At 40.0% G+C, this 20,532-nt stretch overlaps 1 protein-coding gene across 2 annotated transcripts in view; it reads right to left on the bottom strand.

The window, feature by feature from the left end:
* arhgap36 (Rho GTPase activating protein 36) overlaps positions 1 to 20,532 on the bottom strand; it is a 97,448-nt gene that overhangs the window by 28,019 nt on the left and 48,897 nt on the right. For both annotated transcript variants that reach the window (XM_080452007.1, XM_080452008.1), the window contains exon 2: positions 6,122 to 6,278. In XM_080452007.1, coding sequence (XP_080308133.1) covers positions 6,122 to 6,278 — 157 coding nt within the window. The remainder of the gene's footprint in view (positions 1 to 6,121; positions 6,279 to 20,532) is intronic.

Genomic DNA, 20,532 nt, shown 5'->3' with positions numbered 1-20,532 from the left:
TAGTTTTAGTCTTTTTAAACTAATACAAATATAAGGAATGCCATGAATTGTAGGAGCTGAAACTAAAAGTTTGCTTTGAACGAGTTTCTTTCTCTTCTTCGACGGTGGCTGAGGCGTTGCTGCGCGCAGATAGGATACTGGCAGCAGCCCTACTGAAGCCCAATGGTGGAAAAAGTACTCAAATGTTTTACTTAAGTAAAAGTATCAATACTGCAATGCAGAAGTACTCTGTTAAAAGTCCGGAATTCAAAATTTACTTGAGTAAAAGTACAAAAGTAAAAGTACTAAAATGTTTGAAAATAGCAGATCTACAAGCTCACAGCGTGTCGCAATGCAACGTGTTGTGAGCTTGTAGATTGGCTATTTTCAAATAGCCTCGGTATAAAATAGGGCTAAAGTGATTAATGTATGTTTCATAATATAATAATTTATATCTGCAAAGTAACTAGTAACTAAAGGTTTTCAAATATTTGTAGTGGAGTAAAAGGACAATAATTGCCTCTGAGATGTAGTGGAGTAGAAGTAAAAGTACGTAAAATTGGAAATACTCCAGTAAAGTAAAAGTACCTAAAAATATTACTTAAGTACAGTACTTGAGTAAATGCACTTAGTTACTTTACACCACTGCTGAAGCCAACATGCTGTGTTGCTTACCGTGTAGCCTATAGATGTGAGGAGTGATGGATACATTGTTCACACTCACTTGTAAACCTTTTATGCAAAGTAGCCATTTGGGTACTTGGCTCGTGAATAGAGAGGTTCAGAGAGAGATGTGGCCAGAAAGACAGGGGAAGCGGTAGAGAGATATGTGATGGAGAGAGAGAGAGAGGGAAAGAGAGATAAGATACTGAAGGGAGAAGAGATAGAGAGATGGGGAGAGGGGGAGGGGGGGTACAAGGAGGAGAACAGAAATCCCCAAGAGAAAATAGAGAGACATTAACAGAGAGGAGAGACTTAAAGGAGGGAGAAAGGATGGAGACATGCAGAGAGAGAATGAGAGAGAGAGAGAGACCATAGATAGACACTTATTAAACGGAGGAGAAGCAGAACAGAAATCTGTCAGAACTAGAGAGAGCGAGAGGGAGTAAACAGAGAGAGACCATAGATAGACACTTATAAAACAAAACAGAAGAGAAGCAGAACGGAAAACAGTCAGAACGAGAGAGAGAGAGAGAGAGAGAGAGAGAGAGAGAGAGAGAGAGAGAGAGAGAGAGAGAGAGAGAGAGAGAGAGAGAGACCCCAGGGGAGTGAAGTTGAAGGAATATTCCCACACAGTTCTAACTCAGGTCTTTGTCCCACAGTCAGAGATCTGGTGGGTTCACATGTAATGCTATGGTTTATCTCTCTAATGAAATGGCTTGTTTCAATACTGAGACCACGATCTGCACTGACAATGATTCATGACACACAACAAAAATGGCCCGTGCTTGAACCTTAATTCAATGTGGTCTGTATGGTTACGTCTTGTGTACATTACTTGGGTCAAAGTATAGATATATAGGCCTTTATGTATGCCAAAAGTATGTGCATTTAAGTATTCAAAAGTACAAATTACAAAGTACATTTAGTCAATTTTCACAAAAATCATGCAACGATTTTCCATACATTGTCAAAAAATATAAACAATTGTGAAAAAAGCAGATCAACAAGGTCAATGCATTGCATTGTGACACATTTTGAGCTTGTAGATCTGCTATTTTCACTATATTTGAAATAAGTGGTTAATCCATAATGTACTTTTGCCCTTCCTAGAAACGCAGTGGAGTCAAAAGTACAATATTTGTATTTGAAATGTAGTGGAGTGAAAGTCATAGGTATCCAAAAACATAAATACCCAAGTAAAATACAGATACTCAAAGTGAGTAAAAAAATATATTTGATGACCTGATGAAGTTGTATTGACATCAAAACTTTGTCACGTTATTTGCCTGCTGACTGTAATTATTGATACCTGGAACGCATCTGTGTCACTTAAGATGTCTTTGGCTATTCAAAAATAGCAGATATACAAGCTCATAGCGCGGCACCGAGTGCCGCGCTATGAGCTTGTATATCTGCTATTTTTGAAAAATCTCGAAAATATTTTTATTTATTTTATTTTTCAAAAAACTGTTAGGATTTAGAAGACATTTCTAGAATCTTCTCAGGTCTTAATGGGTTAAAAAGGCTTTAATTGTCGAGGTTTGCTCCAGTGCCTTCCTTCTTCATAACAACAATATATTATATTTGCTCGGCTCCTCGGACATTGCAGCAGCGTTAGTAATAGTAATAACTGGTGAGGGGATTGAGGGGACTAGCAACGTACCCTAGTTTAGCCCTGATACAGGAACACATAATCTGTTGTCTCTCCCAAAGAGTCCGGATTTGTTCCCTTACCAAAACCACCACAGTGAAATAGGCCAGGTCCATAATGATTTTCACTTTCCCAAACACGTGTGCGTGCAGAAATAGAGTCCATGCACACATGCACATACAGTAAATGTACACACAGGCACATGCGTAACATACACACGTGCGCTCACACCTAGATACTTTCACATCTGTCTCTCACGCACGCACACACACATCATTATTGTCTTCCAGATGAAATGATAAAATACTTCTCTGCAATAACGCACGCACGCACGCACGCACGCACGCACGCACACACACACACACACACACACACACACACACACACACACACACACACACACACACACACACACACACACACACACACACACACACACACACACACACACACACACACACTCTCTCTGGTAGCTCAGAGGTGTTGAGAGCTTTATAGGTTATTGCTAAAGAAATCCCACTTTATTGGGTGACTTTAGGACCTCAGTGTTCTAAAGGAGGACAAAGGTGTCTACACACATACTTTCTACCAGTGGTAGAAAAAGTACTCACATGTTTTACCCAAGTAAAAGTATCAATACTGCAATGCAGAAATACTCTGTTACAAGCAACTCCGGAATTCAAAATGTACTTGAATAAAAGTACAAAAGTATTGGTATCAAAATGTACTTAAAGTACCAAAAGTAAAAGTATGCATTGTGCAGAATGTCCCATTTCACAAGTTCAAAATGTATAAAAATCTTTTGAAAATAGCAGATCTACAAGCGATGCAACGCATTGTGAGCTTGTAGATCGGCTATTTTCAAATGGCAAAATATATAGGGCTGAAGTGGGTAATGTATGTTTTGTGATAATAATCTAAATCTACAAAGTAACTAGTAACTAAAGCTGTCAAATAATAGTAGTGACTAAAAGTACAATATTTGCCTCTGAGATGTAGTGGAGTAGAAGTAAAAGTATTGAGTATGAGAAATACTCCAGTAAAGTGAAAATTCCTCAAAAGTGTACTTTTGTACAATACTTGAGTAAATGTACTTAGTTACTTTACACCACTGCTTTCTACACATACTGTGTCTACTACACACACACTTTCAAACACCAGTAAGAACCAGATTTGAGTGAAGATAGTTCAGTGGAATGGGTGAGAAATAGCGACTGTGTGCTTTGGAAAACAAACAGCAACAGAAGAAGCGTGTTTTCCAGTAAGAAAGACGAGACAGAATTCCTTAGACAACATTTCACACACACACTGTAGGTAATTACAGCCGTTTCCTTGGAGTAATCAACTACCAAACAACACAAACACAATTCTGGCTTGGACGCTAACCGAAATGGAAAATTTGTTTTCCCAACACGAGAAATCCAGCATTTTCCAAAAAAAACAGTGAGCTCCTCCTTCATTATAACCAAACATCCCCATAGCAAACCCCAAAATGCTGGTACTTAATAAAAGGATTGCTGAGAAGTGTCGTGTTTTGGTTGTTGCTAGCTTGTTATTTTTGTCTCTGGTGTTATTAAGCCAGAACAAAAACATCTCGACATGTAAAACCCAGGACGACAAAACCCAACAACTGTTCTTTGAGTGCCTTGCAGGGGCCTAGGAGAGTCTAATAATAAACACTGAGATCCCACACAGGGGAATTAAGACATTCAGACACTCAAACACTCCGGCATTCAGGAACATTTTCCAAACCTTTGCCATGAAGCCAGTGGTGGTAAAAGTATTCACAATGTTTTACTTCAGTAAAAAGTATCAATACTGCAATGTAGAAATACTCTGGTACAAGTAAAAGATCCGGAATTCAAAATATGCTTGAGTAAAAGTACAAAAGTATTGGTATCAAAATGTACTTAAAGTACCAAAAGTAAAAGTACTCGTTGCGCAGAATGTCCCATTTCAGAAGTTCAAAATGCATTAAAAAATCGTTTGAAAATAGCAGATCTACAAGCTCACAATGCGTCGCATCGCATGATTGTAGATCTGCTATTTTCAAATGGCTGAAATATATATAGGGCTGAAGTGATTAGGGTGTTTTGTAATAATAATCAAAATCTACAAAGTAACTAGTAACTTAAGTTTTCAAATAATTGCAGTGGAGTAAAAGTACAATATTTGCCTCTGAGATAGTAGTGGAGTTGAAGTAAAAGTACTGAAAATTGGAAATACTCTTTACACCACTGGATGAAGCGAAAACATTCTGGCAGTGAATGTATTCACCCTGAATGACTGCATAATCAATATGCATGTTTGAAGTGGAAACTGAAAGCCATGTAAATAAATGAACTATATTATTTCATCTTTCATCTTCTTTATAAAAGCATGTATTGTATTTTTATGCATTCTAAGTGCTGTAACGTGACCCAATGTCAACGTCTATAGACACCTCCTTCAACTCATCAATTTCCCTGCACTTGACAAGTGAAATAAAAACATTCACTGATGTTGAGATGGAGCTGAGTCACTGTATTATTGCACACACGCAACAATTGCAAACATTGGAAGCTAATCAAAAGAAAGTCATGATTAGAGATTAGCCATGTAACGATTCACTCAAATCACGATACGATACTAGGTTCACGATACGATTTTTCACGATTTTTTAAACACAAAATTACAAAAAAGAAAAAAAGACAAATGGACAAAAAATATATTTTTTAATTATTTCTCGCAATATCTTTTTCATTAAATCGATTTAAATTGTCACCAGTTTGAATCGATTTGAATCGATTTACGATAAATCGTTACACATGCCTATTAGAGATGCACCAGTTCTTCCTTCCCGATACCAATCCCGATACCCATAGCTTGCGTATCGGTCGATACCGAGTACCGATCCCATACCAGTGTGTAATTTAACAGTAATATACGATAGTGGTTCTCAAAGTGGGGTCTAGGGACCCTCAAGTGTTCCTTGAGGGGGTTTCAAATGGACCGTTACAGGGTCTGTAACTGTGAGAGTGTACAAATGGAACCAAATGAACCCGTAAGGGTCCATTTGGTTCCATTTGTACACTCTCACAGTTATGGTGGTCCTTGAAATTAAATAGCTTGAGAACGACGAATCTAAGAATAAATTCCATATAATTGTGCAGCTACACGTTAGTAAACTAATAATGTAAATAGTACAGTTATAAAACGGTCACGCAAGATCAACTGAAACATTCAAAATATTACTGTAAATTAAATCTCATCATGTGATAAATTACGTGGTATCGGAATGGCATAGACTGCCATACTGGCCGATACCGATACCAGCTTTTAGGCAGTATCGACAGCTTTTCTGATACTGGTATCTGTATGGGAACAACTCTTGAAGAGTATATTTTTAGCTTGTTGAAAGCCTCCCTTTCTTTCCCCCCAGAACATTTTTCCAAAACTTTTCAAAATTCTTTCAAAATGTTTCTAAAAATGTTATAAAACGTTTACCTATTTAAAGGAATAGTTCACCCCCCAAAAAAATGACTTATTTTCTATCACTAACACTCCCATCAAGCCTGGAATTAATGGAGATTCTTTAGTTTTTGTCGCATTCCTAAGCCAATAATTTGATGACCAGATGACCAGCCACCCGGTCACCGAATTATTGACTCAGGAATGCGACAAAAACAAAAAAAAAATCCACGAATTCAAGGCTTCATGGGGTTGCGTAATTGATAGGAAAAAAAGTCATCTTTTGGGTGAACTACTCCTTTAATGACATGCCCAAAAACAGGGAGTCCAAAGTGGTTATGAGGAAATAGGTCCAGGTAAATAACACGGTATAAATACCTTTGGGTATCCTGATCTTAAAGTCCAGGTCTCTCTCCTCCAGGTGGTAACAGGCCACCTCCTGCAGTCTGGCTCGCTCCAGCTCAGACAGGCTCTGGATGGGAACGGGCTGCAGCCGCACGCTCTGACCCAACATGGTGGCCCACGTGTGGTCGCCCTGCAAGACGGGAGAGAGAGAGAGAGAGAGAGAAGAGAGAGGATGTAAGAGCAGTGGTTCTCAAACTGTGGGTCCCCACATGACTTTGGGAGGGTCCCCCAAGATGATTATCTTAACCCATTGAGACCTGAAGCCGATTCTACATGTCTCCTAAATCCCAACAGTTTTCTGAAAAACGTATGTTTCTATATCAGTGGTGCTCAATCTTTTTCATGTCAAGGACCCCCAAAATTATATGTATTTGGCCGCGGACCCTCATCAAAATATTTTGTTCCAGGGGACCCCCAGAAGCAAAGATTTTAGTTTAAAATGTTGCTTTAAAAAAATATATATATTCAAAGATTTGCACACATTTTCACGAATTTTCAAAAATAGCAGATCTACAAGCTCGTAGCGCGGCACTCGGTGCCGCGCTATGAGCTTGTAGATCTGCTATTTTTGAATAGCCTAAAGTGTAGGCTAAAAATAATGCTTTTTAGCTCAAATCTAAAAATGACACAGTTCCAGGTCTTAATGGGTTAACTCATTCAGTGCGGTGAATGAGCTCCGTCTTTTGCGGCACTCGCGTGTCGATCGTCCTGGAGCGAAATATTCCGTGGCTCTTGAAAGGTTAGTAAGAATGCTCAAAAACGCTGGCACTGACTGCAGACTGTTCTGAAAAACTCTGGCAGTGAATGAATTAATGTCCAAAATTGTTTTCTCACTCAACAGTAAACAAGCCAACATACCGTATAAGTGTATACAGGGTATCTGCACATCTCTAAAGTTACAATTGAATGACTTTTAGGACCTTTTTGATACCAAATTGGCCAAATTGTCAAATATTACTTAAGAAAGAGGCAAACATTCAAAAATATACAATCTACAAACTCACAACGGCTCGCAGTGCGTAGAGAATGAAAAGGACACTAGAGTCCCGACTGATGCGAGATGTATGGGTCCAATGTCGATCCCGATTTTGGAGAGCCCTAGCCCCACACTGATTACCCATGTTTTGACCGACGTTTCGGTTCGGGACTCTTAAAGGACACCTCCACCTTCCCGTAAGTCCTCTGCACTGTCCCCAACAAAAACCAGACATGTCCGAAGGAAAGGTTCCTTACAAATCAGGACACAAAAGTGACTGTTAAGACCACATGCACGTCATGTTTTGTCTAGAAACAACGGGGCGGGTTGAGATTGCGGTCGGCTTCACATTGCTATTGAACTTCTCTCTCTTCTAGCTAAAAGATGACGCCTGCTGTCATATTTGGGAAGAGCAGCACTGAGCGCACGGCCAAAACCACGTGAAGGAATTCGGAGCCCCGGGCAATGTGGTGTGAGGGTCACACACGGGTTGAGGTTCCTGCCTATAACATCATTGGCCCCGATTCACTAAGAAATTTACGACCATATTTTGATCTTACCGGCATTTAAGATATTTTGCATGAAGAAATTGGCTTAAATGCCGGTAAGATCAAAATATGGTCGTAGATTTCTTAGTGAATCGGGCCCATTGTTCTTACACAGTGTGGGTTCCCAGGGGGGTCCATCTCAAAATATGTTGTTCCAGGGACCCCCAGAAGCAAAGATTTCAGTTGAAAAAATATATACATATTCAAAGATTTGCAAAAAAAAATCACGCTTTAAGAAAAATAGCAGATCTACAAGCTTGTGTGCTATGAGCTTGTAGATCTGCTATTTTTGAATAGCCAAAGTATTAAATATGGTTGAAGTGGTTGAAATGATTGTGACAGCTGGGGACCCCTGATACCCCCCCCCCCCCCCCCAAGGACCCCCGGGGGTCCCCAGACCCCACTTTGAGAACCAATGAGTTAGAGGACGGCAGAGGACCCACAGAGGTCATGGAAGCAGGCCTGTGACTGGAAGGCTGCCGTCTCACAGCGGCCGGGAAACTCTGAACAGGGGCAGTGATTGAGAAACATCCCCTCAGCCAAGCCCCCCATCATCTCCCCTGACAAACTAACTGCCCCGGTGCCAGTAAGGCACCCGGTGCCAGTAAGGCACCCGATGACGTCGTCTACGGCGGCTAACAGTAGAAGACATTGCTCAAGTGAACAAGCCACGAAAAAAAAACAAATAAAAATACGCTTGGGAAACGTTAATACAAAAACACCTCACCAATGCACGAAGTACAAAACAGGGCTTAAAGGGATAGTTCACCCCCAAAATTACTTTTTTTTCTATCAATCAACACACCCCATGGAGACTTGAATTCATGGAGATTTTTTTTGTTTTTGTCGCATTCCTAAGCCATTAATTTAACGACCGGCGGCAGCTCCGGTAGGAGACTAAAGTGTCAACTTTTTTTAAAAACTTTCATTCGGTTAATTCGGTTAATTCGGTTAATTCGGTAACCGAACAAGAAATGTACTCCATGAAGTGTAGATGTCGGAGTTTTTTCTTTTTCTTTTTTCTTCCCCCCCCCCCCCCCCCCCATGGAACTGAGTATGTTCAAACCCCCCACCCCCCACCCCCCCCCCTCCTGCGTCGCTGAGACAAGTGTACTGGAGAATTTTAAACAATGGGATGGCTCCTGACACCGAATATATTTAGCACTCAACGCATAGACAAGATATTTAACTTTTTTTCCCAAGTAGTGATAAGTGGGTATCATCAGAAATACAACAATATTTTCTTTTAACGCCCAAGAGCTGGCTTCTCCCAAACGTGTTTAGGGACACTCTTATTGTTTCAAACTGACACCGATGGTGTTTCCTGAAGGGACAACGTGTTCCAATCGTTGACACAAGTGAGACTCGGATACATAACAAACTGTACTGTTTCACATCAGCACATACTGTTCTCCATTACACACACACACACACACACACACACACACACACACACGCACGTGTGAGCAAGCGGAAACGTACAAGAAACCAACAGACATTCACACAAAATAAAACAAGACAGGGTCCAATAAAGCCAAGGCTTCCATGTAGATCTTGGACTTCATGTGTGGCTACGGTCTATGATGGCGGCATTGGCGTCATCTCCATATTTGGGCACGGTTTCAGCCCCGATCGACCGCCAGTGCCAATGACATCCATTATAGAATTAAAGTTTTATAAAGTTGAATATGAAACAAGAAATATGATACATGTAGTGTGTGAAAAGAAAATACAGGGATTTACTTCCTTGGCCTGTACTGGCAGCGCAACATTTGGTACCGCTCAGTCCAGCAGACAGACAGACAGACAGACAGACAGACAGACAGACAGACAGACAGACAGACAGACAGACAGACAGACAGACAGACAGACAGACAGACAGACAGACAGACAGACAGACAGACAGAGAGACAGACAGACAGACAGAGAGACAGACAGACAGACAGACAGACAGACAGACAGACAGACAGACAGACAGACAGACAGACAGACAGACAGACAGACAGACAGACAGACAGACAGACAGACAGACAGACAGACAGACAGACAGACAGAGAGACAGACAGACAGACAGACAGACAGACAGAGAGACAGACAGACAGACAGACAGACAGACAGACAGACAGACGGTGGAAAAAGTTCTCAAATGTTTTACTTAAGTAAAAGTATCAATACTGCCATGTATAAATGCTCTGTCACAAGTAAAAGCAATATTTGGATCCGAGATATAGTGGAGTGGAAGTAATAGTACAGACAATTGGAAATATTCCAGTAAAGTAAAAGTTCCTCAAAATTGTACTTGAAGTACAGTGCTTGAGTAAATGTACTTAGTTACTTTCCACCACTGGCTATTGGGCAGGATTGTACTTATGTACAACAACAAATAAAGACACCCCATAGTAACATTGTGCACTGTGTAAACTCCTCAGCCTTGAGGCCTCAGAGTGAAATAAACAGTCAGACTTCATGGGCAGCAGAGTCAGAGGGCATTGTTTTGTCTGTGTGTGTAATGGCTCCTGGTTGATTGCCAGGTAGATTGAAACTAATATAAACACGGATGGAGGGATGAAGGAGGAATGGAATGAATGATGGAAATGAGAAGGAGAGAGAGAGAGAGACTTTGAATTTATGAATAAAATGAAAGAGGGAGGTGGAGAGAGAGAGAGAGGAAATGTTGTGATTAAGAACGATTGTGATTGATAGGAGGCGAACGCATGAAAGAGAGTGAGGGAGAGACAGAGAGAGAGAGAGAGAGAGAGAGAGAGAGAGAGAGAGAGAGAGTAGAACATTGACAGAATGGAAGGATGAGAAAATGGAGGGTGAGAAAACAGAGGAGAGATGGAAGCATGTTAGAGACCTCGGGTCAACATCAAAACACTGGAGGTCCAATCACACACAGCACCCCTGCAACCATTCACAGAGGAATGTGTGTGTGTGTGTGTGTGTGTGTGTGTGTGTGTGTGTGTGTGTGTGTGTGTGTGTGTGTGTGTGTGTGGGTGTGGGTGTGGGTGTGTGTGTGTGTGTGTGTGTGTGTGTGTGTGTGTGTGTGTGTGTGTGTGTGTGTGTGTGTTAAAAAACTGGAAGCATTAAGTAAGTTCAAAGATTAAGCCCAGAGAACATTGCAACACAGGTACTAATTCAGAACAGTTCCTACTTTAAAGGTTTCCATATGTGTGTGCAAGCGCACGCTCGCGTGCGTGTGCGTTTGTGTGTGTGTGTGTGTGTGTGAGTGCGCATTATTAGAGATGGGGTGGGTCCAAGTTCATCCCTGTACAAAAAAGTAAATCACTATCCGTTTGGGACTGATTAACTGAAAATGTAAAACTAACTCCTAACAATATACATTATTGGAAATATTCTACGTATATAAAGTTGAAGCTGTTATGCCCAAATATGGACATGTCTGATATACTGTAAACTGTTCTTATAGGCAACCATTTCTGTTGGGTATGATGTCAGAGCAGAGCTTGATCAGCGAGAGAGAGACAGACAGAGACAGAAAGAGATAGAGTGTGACCAACAGAGAGAGAGAGAGAGAAAGTGGAAGGGATAGGAATTTTTGCGCTTGTTATTGTGCTGATTATTGTGCTGGCAGGGCAACGTGTTGTCAGTGCAATAACCCTGGCAATGGCACTTTTTATGTCTGCTTTCTGCTGGTTGTATAAGTGTACAATACCGTGCTGCTCTGGTTCTATCTTTTATAGGTGACTGTCGACAGTTCTCAGACTGGATTTAACACATTCAAACTGGGAACTCATCTGTGTAACCACCTTAACCATTATTTTATACTTCGGCTATTTAAAAATAGCAGATCTACAAGCTCATAGCACGGCACCGAGTGCCGCGCTATGAGATCTAGCTATTTTTAGAAAAATCTGGAACATTTTTGCAAATCTTTGAATATATATTTTTTTTACTCAAATCTTTGCTTTAGGGGGTCCCTGGAACAACATATTTTGAGATGGGGGTCCGTGGCCAAATACATACTAATTTTGGGGGTCCTTGACATGAAAAAGTTGAGAACCACTGATATAGAAACATAGGTTTTTCAGGAAAGTGTCAGGATTTAGAAGACATTTATGGAGTCGGCTTCAGGTCTTAGAGGCGCTTGGTTATAACACGGGACACACGCTGCCTTTTCAACCGGTGCGGTGCCGATAGTGACCGTATAAACAGCCCTACTTGGTCTTGTTCAGAGCAGCAGGACGACATTAACGCCCCAAAAAATTATCCTGTTGGATTTATCTAACCTACATATACAGCAAATCCCAGTTAAGAACAGTATCCCTTTCGAATTAATGGCTTGACACTTTAAATAAATGAAAGGCTTTGCGCTGAAACCTTAGCTGATAAAGAGACGGCTGGGAAACCACAGCGGGCGGCACTGGAAAACATTTCCAGAAAAAGACGGATGACTGTTTAACTTTAATCGGATACTGTTCGTCTTGCAGACTCTGTCCGTAATGACACGGTTTGGCGGTCGTTCGCATGCGAGTTTCGGCTTCGCGAGGACGTTGCCGCGTCCGAGGCTTGTGATGTGCACTTCCATGTTGATTAGAATAAAATCATGACGTCATGCTATGGTTAACCGACGATAAGCTCACACGCTCCAAGTGTAAAAGGTTTACAAAGAGAGTGCCCAAATACACAATGCTATTGTGAGTGTGCGTAAGTGTGTGCCAGTGGTGTAAAGTAACTAAGTACTTGTACTCAAGTACTGTACTTAAGTACAATTTAAAGGTATTTTTACTTTAGTGGAGTATTTCCAATTTTCAGTACTTTTACTTCTACTCCACTACATCTCAGAGGCAAATATTGTACTATTTTACTCCACTACAATTATTTGAACCCTTTAATTACTAGTTTGCGATTATCAATTATTACATTATAAAACATACATTAACCACTTTAGCCCTATTTTATACATAGGCTATTCGAAAATAGCCGATCTACAAGCTCACAACGTGTCGCATTGCGACGTGTTGTGAGCTTGTAGATCTGCTATTTTCAAACATTTTAGTACTTTTACTTTAGGTACTTTAAGTACATTTTGATACCAATACTTTTGTACTTTTACTCAATTGTGTGTGTGTGCGTGTGTGTGTTTGCGTGTGCGTGTGCTTCTGTGTGTGATTTCCTTTGTCTTCACACTAGATTAGACTTTAACCGACACAGTGCGGTGTGATTGCATTAAATGACTTTGGCCTTTACACTAAACCCAACAAGACAAACATCCTATGGAAACAAAACGCTAAAAAACGCTGACCACTGAGGTCTGTGCTGTCATCTGATGATGATAGGCTGTCCTCTGATGATGATGATAGGTTCAAAACGTACTGTGAAAGACGTTGCGTATGCCCATGCATGGCGTGGGAAATGACATTTGCCATAGATGTACGTCGAGTCGTAGCGAGATATTTTGGGGTAAATTAAAGGTATGCTGTGTTTAGAATAGTCGTTCTGTCTGCCATGGTCTAAGTTTAATTTGAATTCAAAGGGGCTTCATTGGCATGACAAAACATGCATTTACATTGCGAAAGCATAAGTGGAACTAAACAGACAATACAATACCAGTGGTGGAAAAAGTACTCAACTGTTTTACATAAGTAAAAGTATCAATATACTGCAATGTAGAAGTACTCCGTTACAAGTAAAAGTCAGGAATTAAAAATGTACCTGTGTAAAAGTACAAAAGTATTGGTATCAAAATGTACCACAAGTAAAAGTACTAAAATGTTTGAAAATAGCCGATCTACAAGCTCACAACACGTTGCAATGCGACATGTTGTGAGCTTGTAGATCGGCTATTTTCAAACAGCCTATATATAAAATAAGGCTAAAGTGGTTAATGTATGTTTTATAATATAATAATGTATATCTGCAAAGTAACTAGTAACTAAAGTTTTCAAATAATTGTAATGGAGTAAAAGTGCAATATTTGCTTCTGAGTGGAGTAGAAGTAAAAGTACTGAACATTGGCACTCCAGAAAAGTAAAAGTACCTCAAAATTGTACTTACAGTAAGTAAAGTACTTGAGTAAATGTACTTAGTTACTTTACACCACTGACTGTGTTTAGAATAGTCGTTCTGTCTGCCATGGTCTAAGTTTAATTTTAATTCAAAGGGGTTTCATTGGCATGACAAAACATGCATTTACATTGCGAAAGCATAAGTGGAACTAAACAGACAATACAAAATAATGTATGTACAATTACGTAAAAAGGGATACAGAAATGTGCAAACAGAGCAGTGTTACATTTCAACCTATAGGAAAATAGCTTACAAAACCATAATGGTTGTCAATTTGCTGTCAGAAATAGTTATAGTATATACACATACTTGAGGTTAGCTTGGGATAAACTTTTGAAACAGATTTCAGCGTTTTTTCAGTGTTTTTCATTCACTTGGTGTCTGTCTGTCTGTCTGTCTGGAAATACTCAAGTAAAGTACAAATAACTAAAAAAAAAAAAGTCCTTAAGTACAGTACTTAAGTAAATGTACTTAGTTACTTTCCACCACTGGTTCTTAAGTATCACGACACCTCAGGTTCAAAGGTCAGAGGCTCACAGCCAGAAATGCATGGAGTCACACAGTATGTCTGCATCATGTGACTTTGTGTGCTTTGAACTCCAGGTAATCATGTCACATCATGCATAGGTCACACATAAACGCATGTGTCACACCCTCTTATCAAAGAGGTGTGATAAACGTGATGTCTGGGGTGGTGGGACCTGATATAATCTCACTATTTTTTTCCCTGAGAAACCCTACTTTTGAGCACTGGTGGAAAAAGTACTGACATGTTTTACTTAAAAACTCCGTTACAAGTAAAAGTCCGGAATTCAACATTTACTTTGAGTAAAAGTACAAAAGCATTGGTATCAAAATGTACTTTAAGTACAAAAGTAAAAGTAGGCATAATGTCCCATTTCACAAGTTCAAAATGTATTAAAAATCTTTAGAAAATAGCAGATCTACAAGCTCACAATGTGTCGCATCGCAACGCATTGTGAGCTTGTAGATCTGCTATTTTCCTAAATGTATATAGGCCTGAAGTAGTTAATGTGTTTTGCGATAATAATCAAAGTCTACAGAGTAACTAGTAACTAAAGTTTTCAAATAATTGCGGTGGAGTAAAAGTACAATATTTGCTTCTGAGACCTCAAAAAAATACCTCAAAATTGTACTTAAGTACAGTACTTGAGTAAATGTACCTCATTATTTAACACCACTGGTAATAAGCGATGATGTCTGAGGTGGTAGAACCTGACGTAATCTCACTCTCACTTTTCTGAGAAATCCTACATTTGAGTTAGGTGATAAAGAAGTATGATATATTGATGAATTCGTCACACATTTTGCATCAAAGATGTGTGTGTAATAGGTCTATGCATGATGTCTGACACGGTATAAACCTGATGTTGATGTAATCTCACTCTTTCTCTGAGAAACCCTACTTTTGAGTTAGGTGATAAAAAGTATAGATATACTGATGATGAATGTGTGAATTTGTTTCTTTTCTTTTATAAAAAAAAATGTGTGTGTAATGTTGTGATGTCTGAGATGGTTTAACCTGATGTTAATGTGCATTTGATGTATTATCTTGTGTTGTCCTTGCTGGATTAAGAGTTTCTGCTAAATGCCTAAATTGCAAATTGTAATATAATCTCACTCTTTCTCTGAGAAACCCTACTTCTAGTGAACATTGGATCAATATTATTGAATTAGATTAGAATTACTATTACATTTAAGTTATGTTATTTAAGTTATGTTTTAAACGTAAAATATCAGAGTAATGGCATGATGAACCCTAGTCAACAAACGACAGGGTAAAAGGTCACGTAGATAGAGTGCAAAACAAACAATTGCTAGAAAGTAACTAAGGGTACCAGATAAGCATTAATCCTAGCAACTGTCTAGACAACATGGTAAAACAAATGACGACAGCTGATAAGTCTTGCGGGTCCTAGAAATACAAGTATGTACAGTAAGACACAAACATTATAGGTCCAAAATCACCAAACATACAATATTTATAGTCGCACGTGTCACCATCAGAGAGGGAATGATCACAAATATGAATCTGGTGAATGACTGCAGTACAGAGCGAACGATAGCCTTACACTGGTAATGCAAGTAACAGACTATTTCTCTGATTAGGAATGGTTATTCCTCAAATGTGACCAAACTAATGGACACAGTAGTGCTTTTATTTTATACTGCTTATTACTGGCCAAAAATTAGACCATTAAAGTATCATGCTATACTTCCAACTCTATAACATGGTCCATTGAACAGTACGTTGTTGGAAATGATGCACAGCGAAATATTCCTCAAATCAAAAGCTGCAATATGCTGAGAGAAGCAAAGTTGTGAAAGTAGGGCACGTTCACAGTAGTGTTGATTTTGACAGCACATTTTGATTTAGTTTTAGTCATAGTCTTTTGAATACAATTCTGTTTAGTTTTAGTCATATTTTAGTCAACTGAAATGTTTACTTTTAGTCTAGTTTTAGTCGACTAAATATCATAAGATTTTAGTCGGCTAAATCTACAGTTGATTTAGTCGACTACATTTTTTTTTTGGCGGGCCGCGATGGCATCGAAATGATTTTCAATTAGCTGCATGCCAAAAATAGCTGATCTACAAGCTCACAACGCGTCGCAGTTGTGAGCTTGTAGATCAGCTATTTTCGGTCTGTGACAACCGCGCGCAACCATGATGACTTGTCTTAGTTCTACTGGATCTCTTCTCCACTAGTCCCTCACTAACATTTTAGTCTAGTTTTTATTTGTTGATGAAATTGTCAATATATTTAGTCATACTTTTAGTTATCATAGCTTAGTTTTTATTTCGTTTTCGTCAGTGAAAAAAGGTAGTCGACAGACATTTTCTGTCATAGTTTTAGTGTCAGTGTCTTGGTCACGTTCACTTCCATCACATGAGAGCAAGGTGGTGGAGCGTCTGGTTGTGGTGTTTAGATACGGTGCTTTCAACGCATCTGAAGTGTGGAGTTCAACATAGGTGACCTTTAGAACATCAATCAATGGGTGCCGTGGTTGACCCCACTTGGAAGGCATTTAACTACGTTCTTTCAGTGAGTCACTGACCACTCCAACGTGAGTTAAATGAACGACACACCAGAAAACCTGCACTGCCCCCAACCTACAAGCAAACATGTAACATTGACCCATCTGACACCTCGACACGTTGGCTATACAACACTTCTGATAGATGTGTGACCCTAAACCAGGGTTTCTCAAAGTGGGTGCTCTGGCACCCTTGGGTGCCGTGATGCAAGTCCAGGGGTGCCTCAGAATACTTTGATAATATTTGGAATTCATCCATATCACTTCAGTTTAACCACTTAGTAAAACGGACCTGAGTTTTCCTCCTGACATATTGTATCTTTAAGGGGAAAGATTTACATTTATGTACCGTAATATGACATAAATGTAAGGTGCTATAATTCAGGGGTGCCGTGGATGAAAAGGTTATTTACAGGGGTGCCCTGAGCCAAAGTTTGAGAACCATTGCCCTAAACTAATTCTCTCTCTCTCTCCTCTGCTCATACACCTCTTACTCCCTCCATTCTTCCCTCTTCCTTCCTTTCTCTCTCTTTCCCTTCCCCTCATCTCCTCTCCTCCCTCTGTTTCTCCATCTTCCCTGTCTGAAGGTTACCAGTCCATACCAGGAACTGAGACAATTCAGACCACACAGGAAGACAGGGCAAAGGACACACACACACACTCACACACACGCACGCGCACACGCACACGCACACACACACACACACACACACACACACACACACACACACACACCTGAAACCATGTTTCTTGACATACTTTCACACAGTAAACATCAGTGGAATGTTTTCACTGGGAGTAGCAGCTGTGAGTAAATACCCCAAAATTTCAAGAAAAGTCCAAAAAGGTCCCAAAATCTCCTGAAATGTCCCCAAATGTTTTCATGGACACGATACGTTATGAGCTTGTTGTATACTGTATCTGCTACAGTATATCTGCTATATCTCAAATATACATAGATTCAAGTTGTTTCAATATACAATGGAGGGAAACAAAGCACTAGCATCTCTATTCAGGGGCAAACATTCAGTAAAAATAGCCGTAGAGGCCCCCAGGGCGGTAGACTATTATTGGCAAAGAGATTTGATGTAGAGGCAAAAAAAAAGGCGCTGACCAAGAATACAACCCTGAGGGACTCCGGTCAACTAAGTATATACTGTAGGGTCTAAGTGGTTCAGTACATGACGGTGAATATAATGAGGCATGACAAATGTTTGGCAGGAGAAATTCACATATTCTGAGAGCGCATGTGCGTCTGAACGTATGTGTATACAGTATGTGTTTTCTTTCTAAATTGCATGTGCGCTCGCACACGTACAGTGCGTGCGTGCGTGCGTGCGTGCGTGCGTGCGTGCGTGCGTGCGTGCGTGCGTGCGTGCAGTGATGGAAGAAGTACTGACATGTTTTACTTACAGTAAGTAAAAGCATCACTACTGCAATGTAGATATACTCTGTTACAAGTAGAAGTCATGTATTCAAAATGTACATGAGTAAGTAAGTACAAAAGTATCGGCATCAAAATATACTTACCAAAAGTAAATACTCATTGTGCAGTGTGTGTGTGTGTGTGTGTGTGTGTGTGTGTGTGTGTGTGTGTGTGTGTGTGTGTGTGTGTGTGTGTGTGTGTGTGTGTGTCTCACTCTGTGCCTGATGAGTGAAGTGATATGGTTACTTATGAAGAAATGCACTGATAGCTAACAGATGCGCGCTCTCTCTCTCTCTCTCTCTCTCTCTCTCTCTCTCTCTCTCTCTCTCTCTCTCTCTCTCTCTCTCTCTCTCTCTCTCTCTCTCTCTCTCTCTCTCTCTCTCTCTCTCTCTCTCTCTCTCTCTCTCTCTCTCTCTCCTCTTTGTCTCTCAGCATTTGCCGTCTCCAGGGAGATATCCTATGTCTAAATGTATACACACATGTGCTCCGTGCGTAATGCAGCCCGGGCTTTCATCGATACCAGTAAACTACTCAGGGATTAATAGAGCTACTTAAGAGCTCTGTTTGTACAAATGCATGGGTCAGGTTGAGCAAAGAATTGATTTGCTCTCAAGTTTGTCCTTGGGACAAGTCTATTTTTTTCTTTGCCCTCTTGAAGTACATACGATAAACAATGGAACTGCGTACACACACATGCTAGTCATCACAGAAATCTGCTTTGTGAATCCAGTATAATAGAATTTGAGTAACATTACCTTGTGGGGGCCATTTTCCTGGTACTCACAAGCAGTGGTGGAAAAAGTACTCACATTCCTTACTTAAGTAAAAGTATCAATACTGCAATGTAGAAGTACTCTGTTACAAGTAAAAGTCCGGAATTCAAAATTTACTTGAGTAAAAGTACAAAAGTATTGGTATCAAAATGTACTTAAAGTACCAAAAGTAAAAGTACTAAAACGTTAATAGATTAGATAGTTAATAGTTAAAAATAGCTCACAACTCGTCGCATCGCGACGCGTTGTGAGCTTGTAGATCTGCTATTTTCAAATAGCCTAGGTATAAAATAGGGCTGAAGTGGTTAATGCATGTTTTATAATGTAATAATTTATATCTGCAAAGTAACTAGTAACTAAAGTTTTCAAATAAATGTAGTGGAGTAAAAGTACAATATTTGCCTCTGAGATGTAGTGGAGTAGAAGTAAAAGTACTGAAAATTGAAAATACTCCAGTAAAGTAAAAGTACCTCACAAGTGTACTTAAGTACAGTACTTGAGAGTAAATGTACTTAGTTACTTAACACCACTGGTCATCACAGAAATCTGCTTAGTGAATCCAGTATAATAGAATTTGAGTAACATTACCTTGTGGGGGCCATTTTCCTGGTACTCACAAGACAACATGTTTCAGTCAGGGTATTTCATCTGAATTCATCACCTCAGAATGTATTTGGAAGTCAATTGAAATCTCAGGAATGAAAATTGGACTCACCATAATTCCATATGGCTTTTTGACAATAATGGGTGGACACCTTGGATCGGTGGCAATTAAACATATTTCCACAACTAGGATTTCTTAGGACTTTTAGTGTGTTGTTTTGGACACCTCAGAGAAATTGTCTGTGAAGAAAAGAATGCTGTTACAATTACTTAGATTTTGAGGTCCAACATGAGCTAGTCGGCCTGGACTATTAGGCTTACGGTTATGAACGGTTTCAGATTGGGGTTATGATTAGACATTAGAGGTTAGATTTAGGGGTTGGGGTTGTAGTTAAGCCTGATTTATACTTAGCTATGAGCCGGTGTCACGCACTGAAAATAGCAGATCTGCAAGCTTGTTACAACGAATCGCAGCGCAGCTATTTTCAGCTTTAAAATTAGCATGTTGTTTTTAAATCTAAATGTCCTAAAATGTTTATGTCCTCACAAGCATAGTAATACAAACGTGTGAGTGCGTGTGTGTGTGTGGTGTGTGCATGTGTGCGTGCATTTCGCCACACTTGATTTTCCAGAAACGTCTGCCTAAAAGTGGAAAGTTGCAGCGTTTTTTGTTGTTGTTAGAACTGATGAGATCCAAGGCTAATCCACTGCTACACTGCTGAGCTAGAGACGGCACTGCTTGGGTTTGGACTAATAATCAACAACCCATCATTCCCCTGGTGGCCTGGATTCAAACCTCCCATCTGGCCAGGAAACTGTCTCCTTCACTCACAATGCGAATGCACCAACACACGCGCACACCCACACACACGCGCGCACACACACACATGCACACGCGCACACAGTGGAGGATGAGGAAGATTTAGGAAAAAGGAATATAAGGCATATTACACACACACACACACACAC

The sequence above is a fragment of the Gymnoscopelus braueri genome, assembly GCF_963280865.1.
Source record: "Gymnoscopelus braueri genome assembly, chromosome: 15".
Classification (NCBI taxonomy): domain Eukaryota; kingdom Metazoa; phylum Chordata; class Actinopteri; order Myctophiformes; family Myctophidae; genus Gymnoscopelus; species Gymnoscopelus braueri.
The sequence above is the reverse complement of the archived record's forward strand: the minus strand, read 5'-3'. Positions and strand labels throughout refer to the sequence as shown.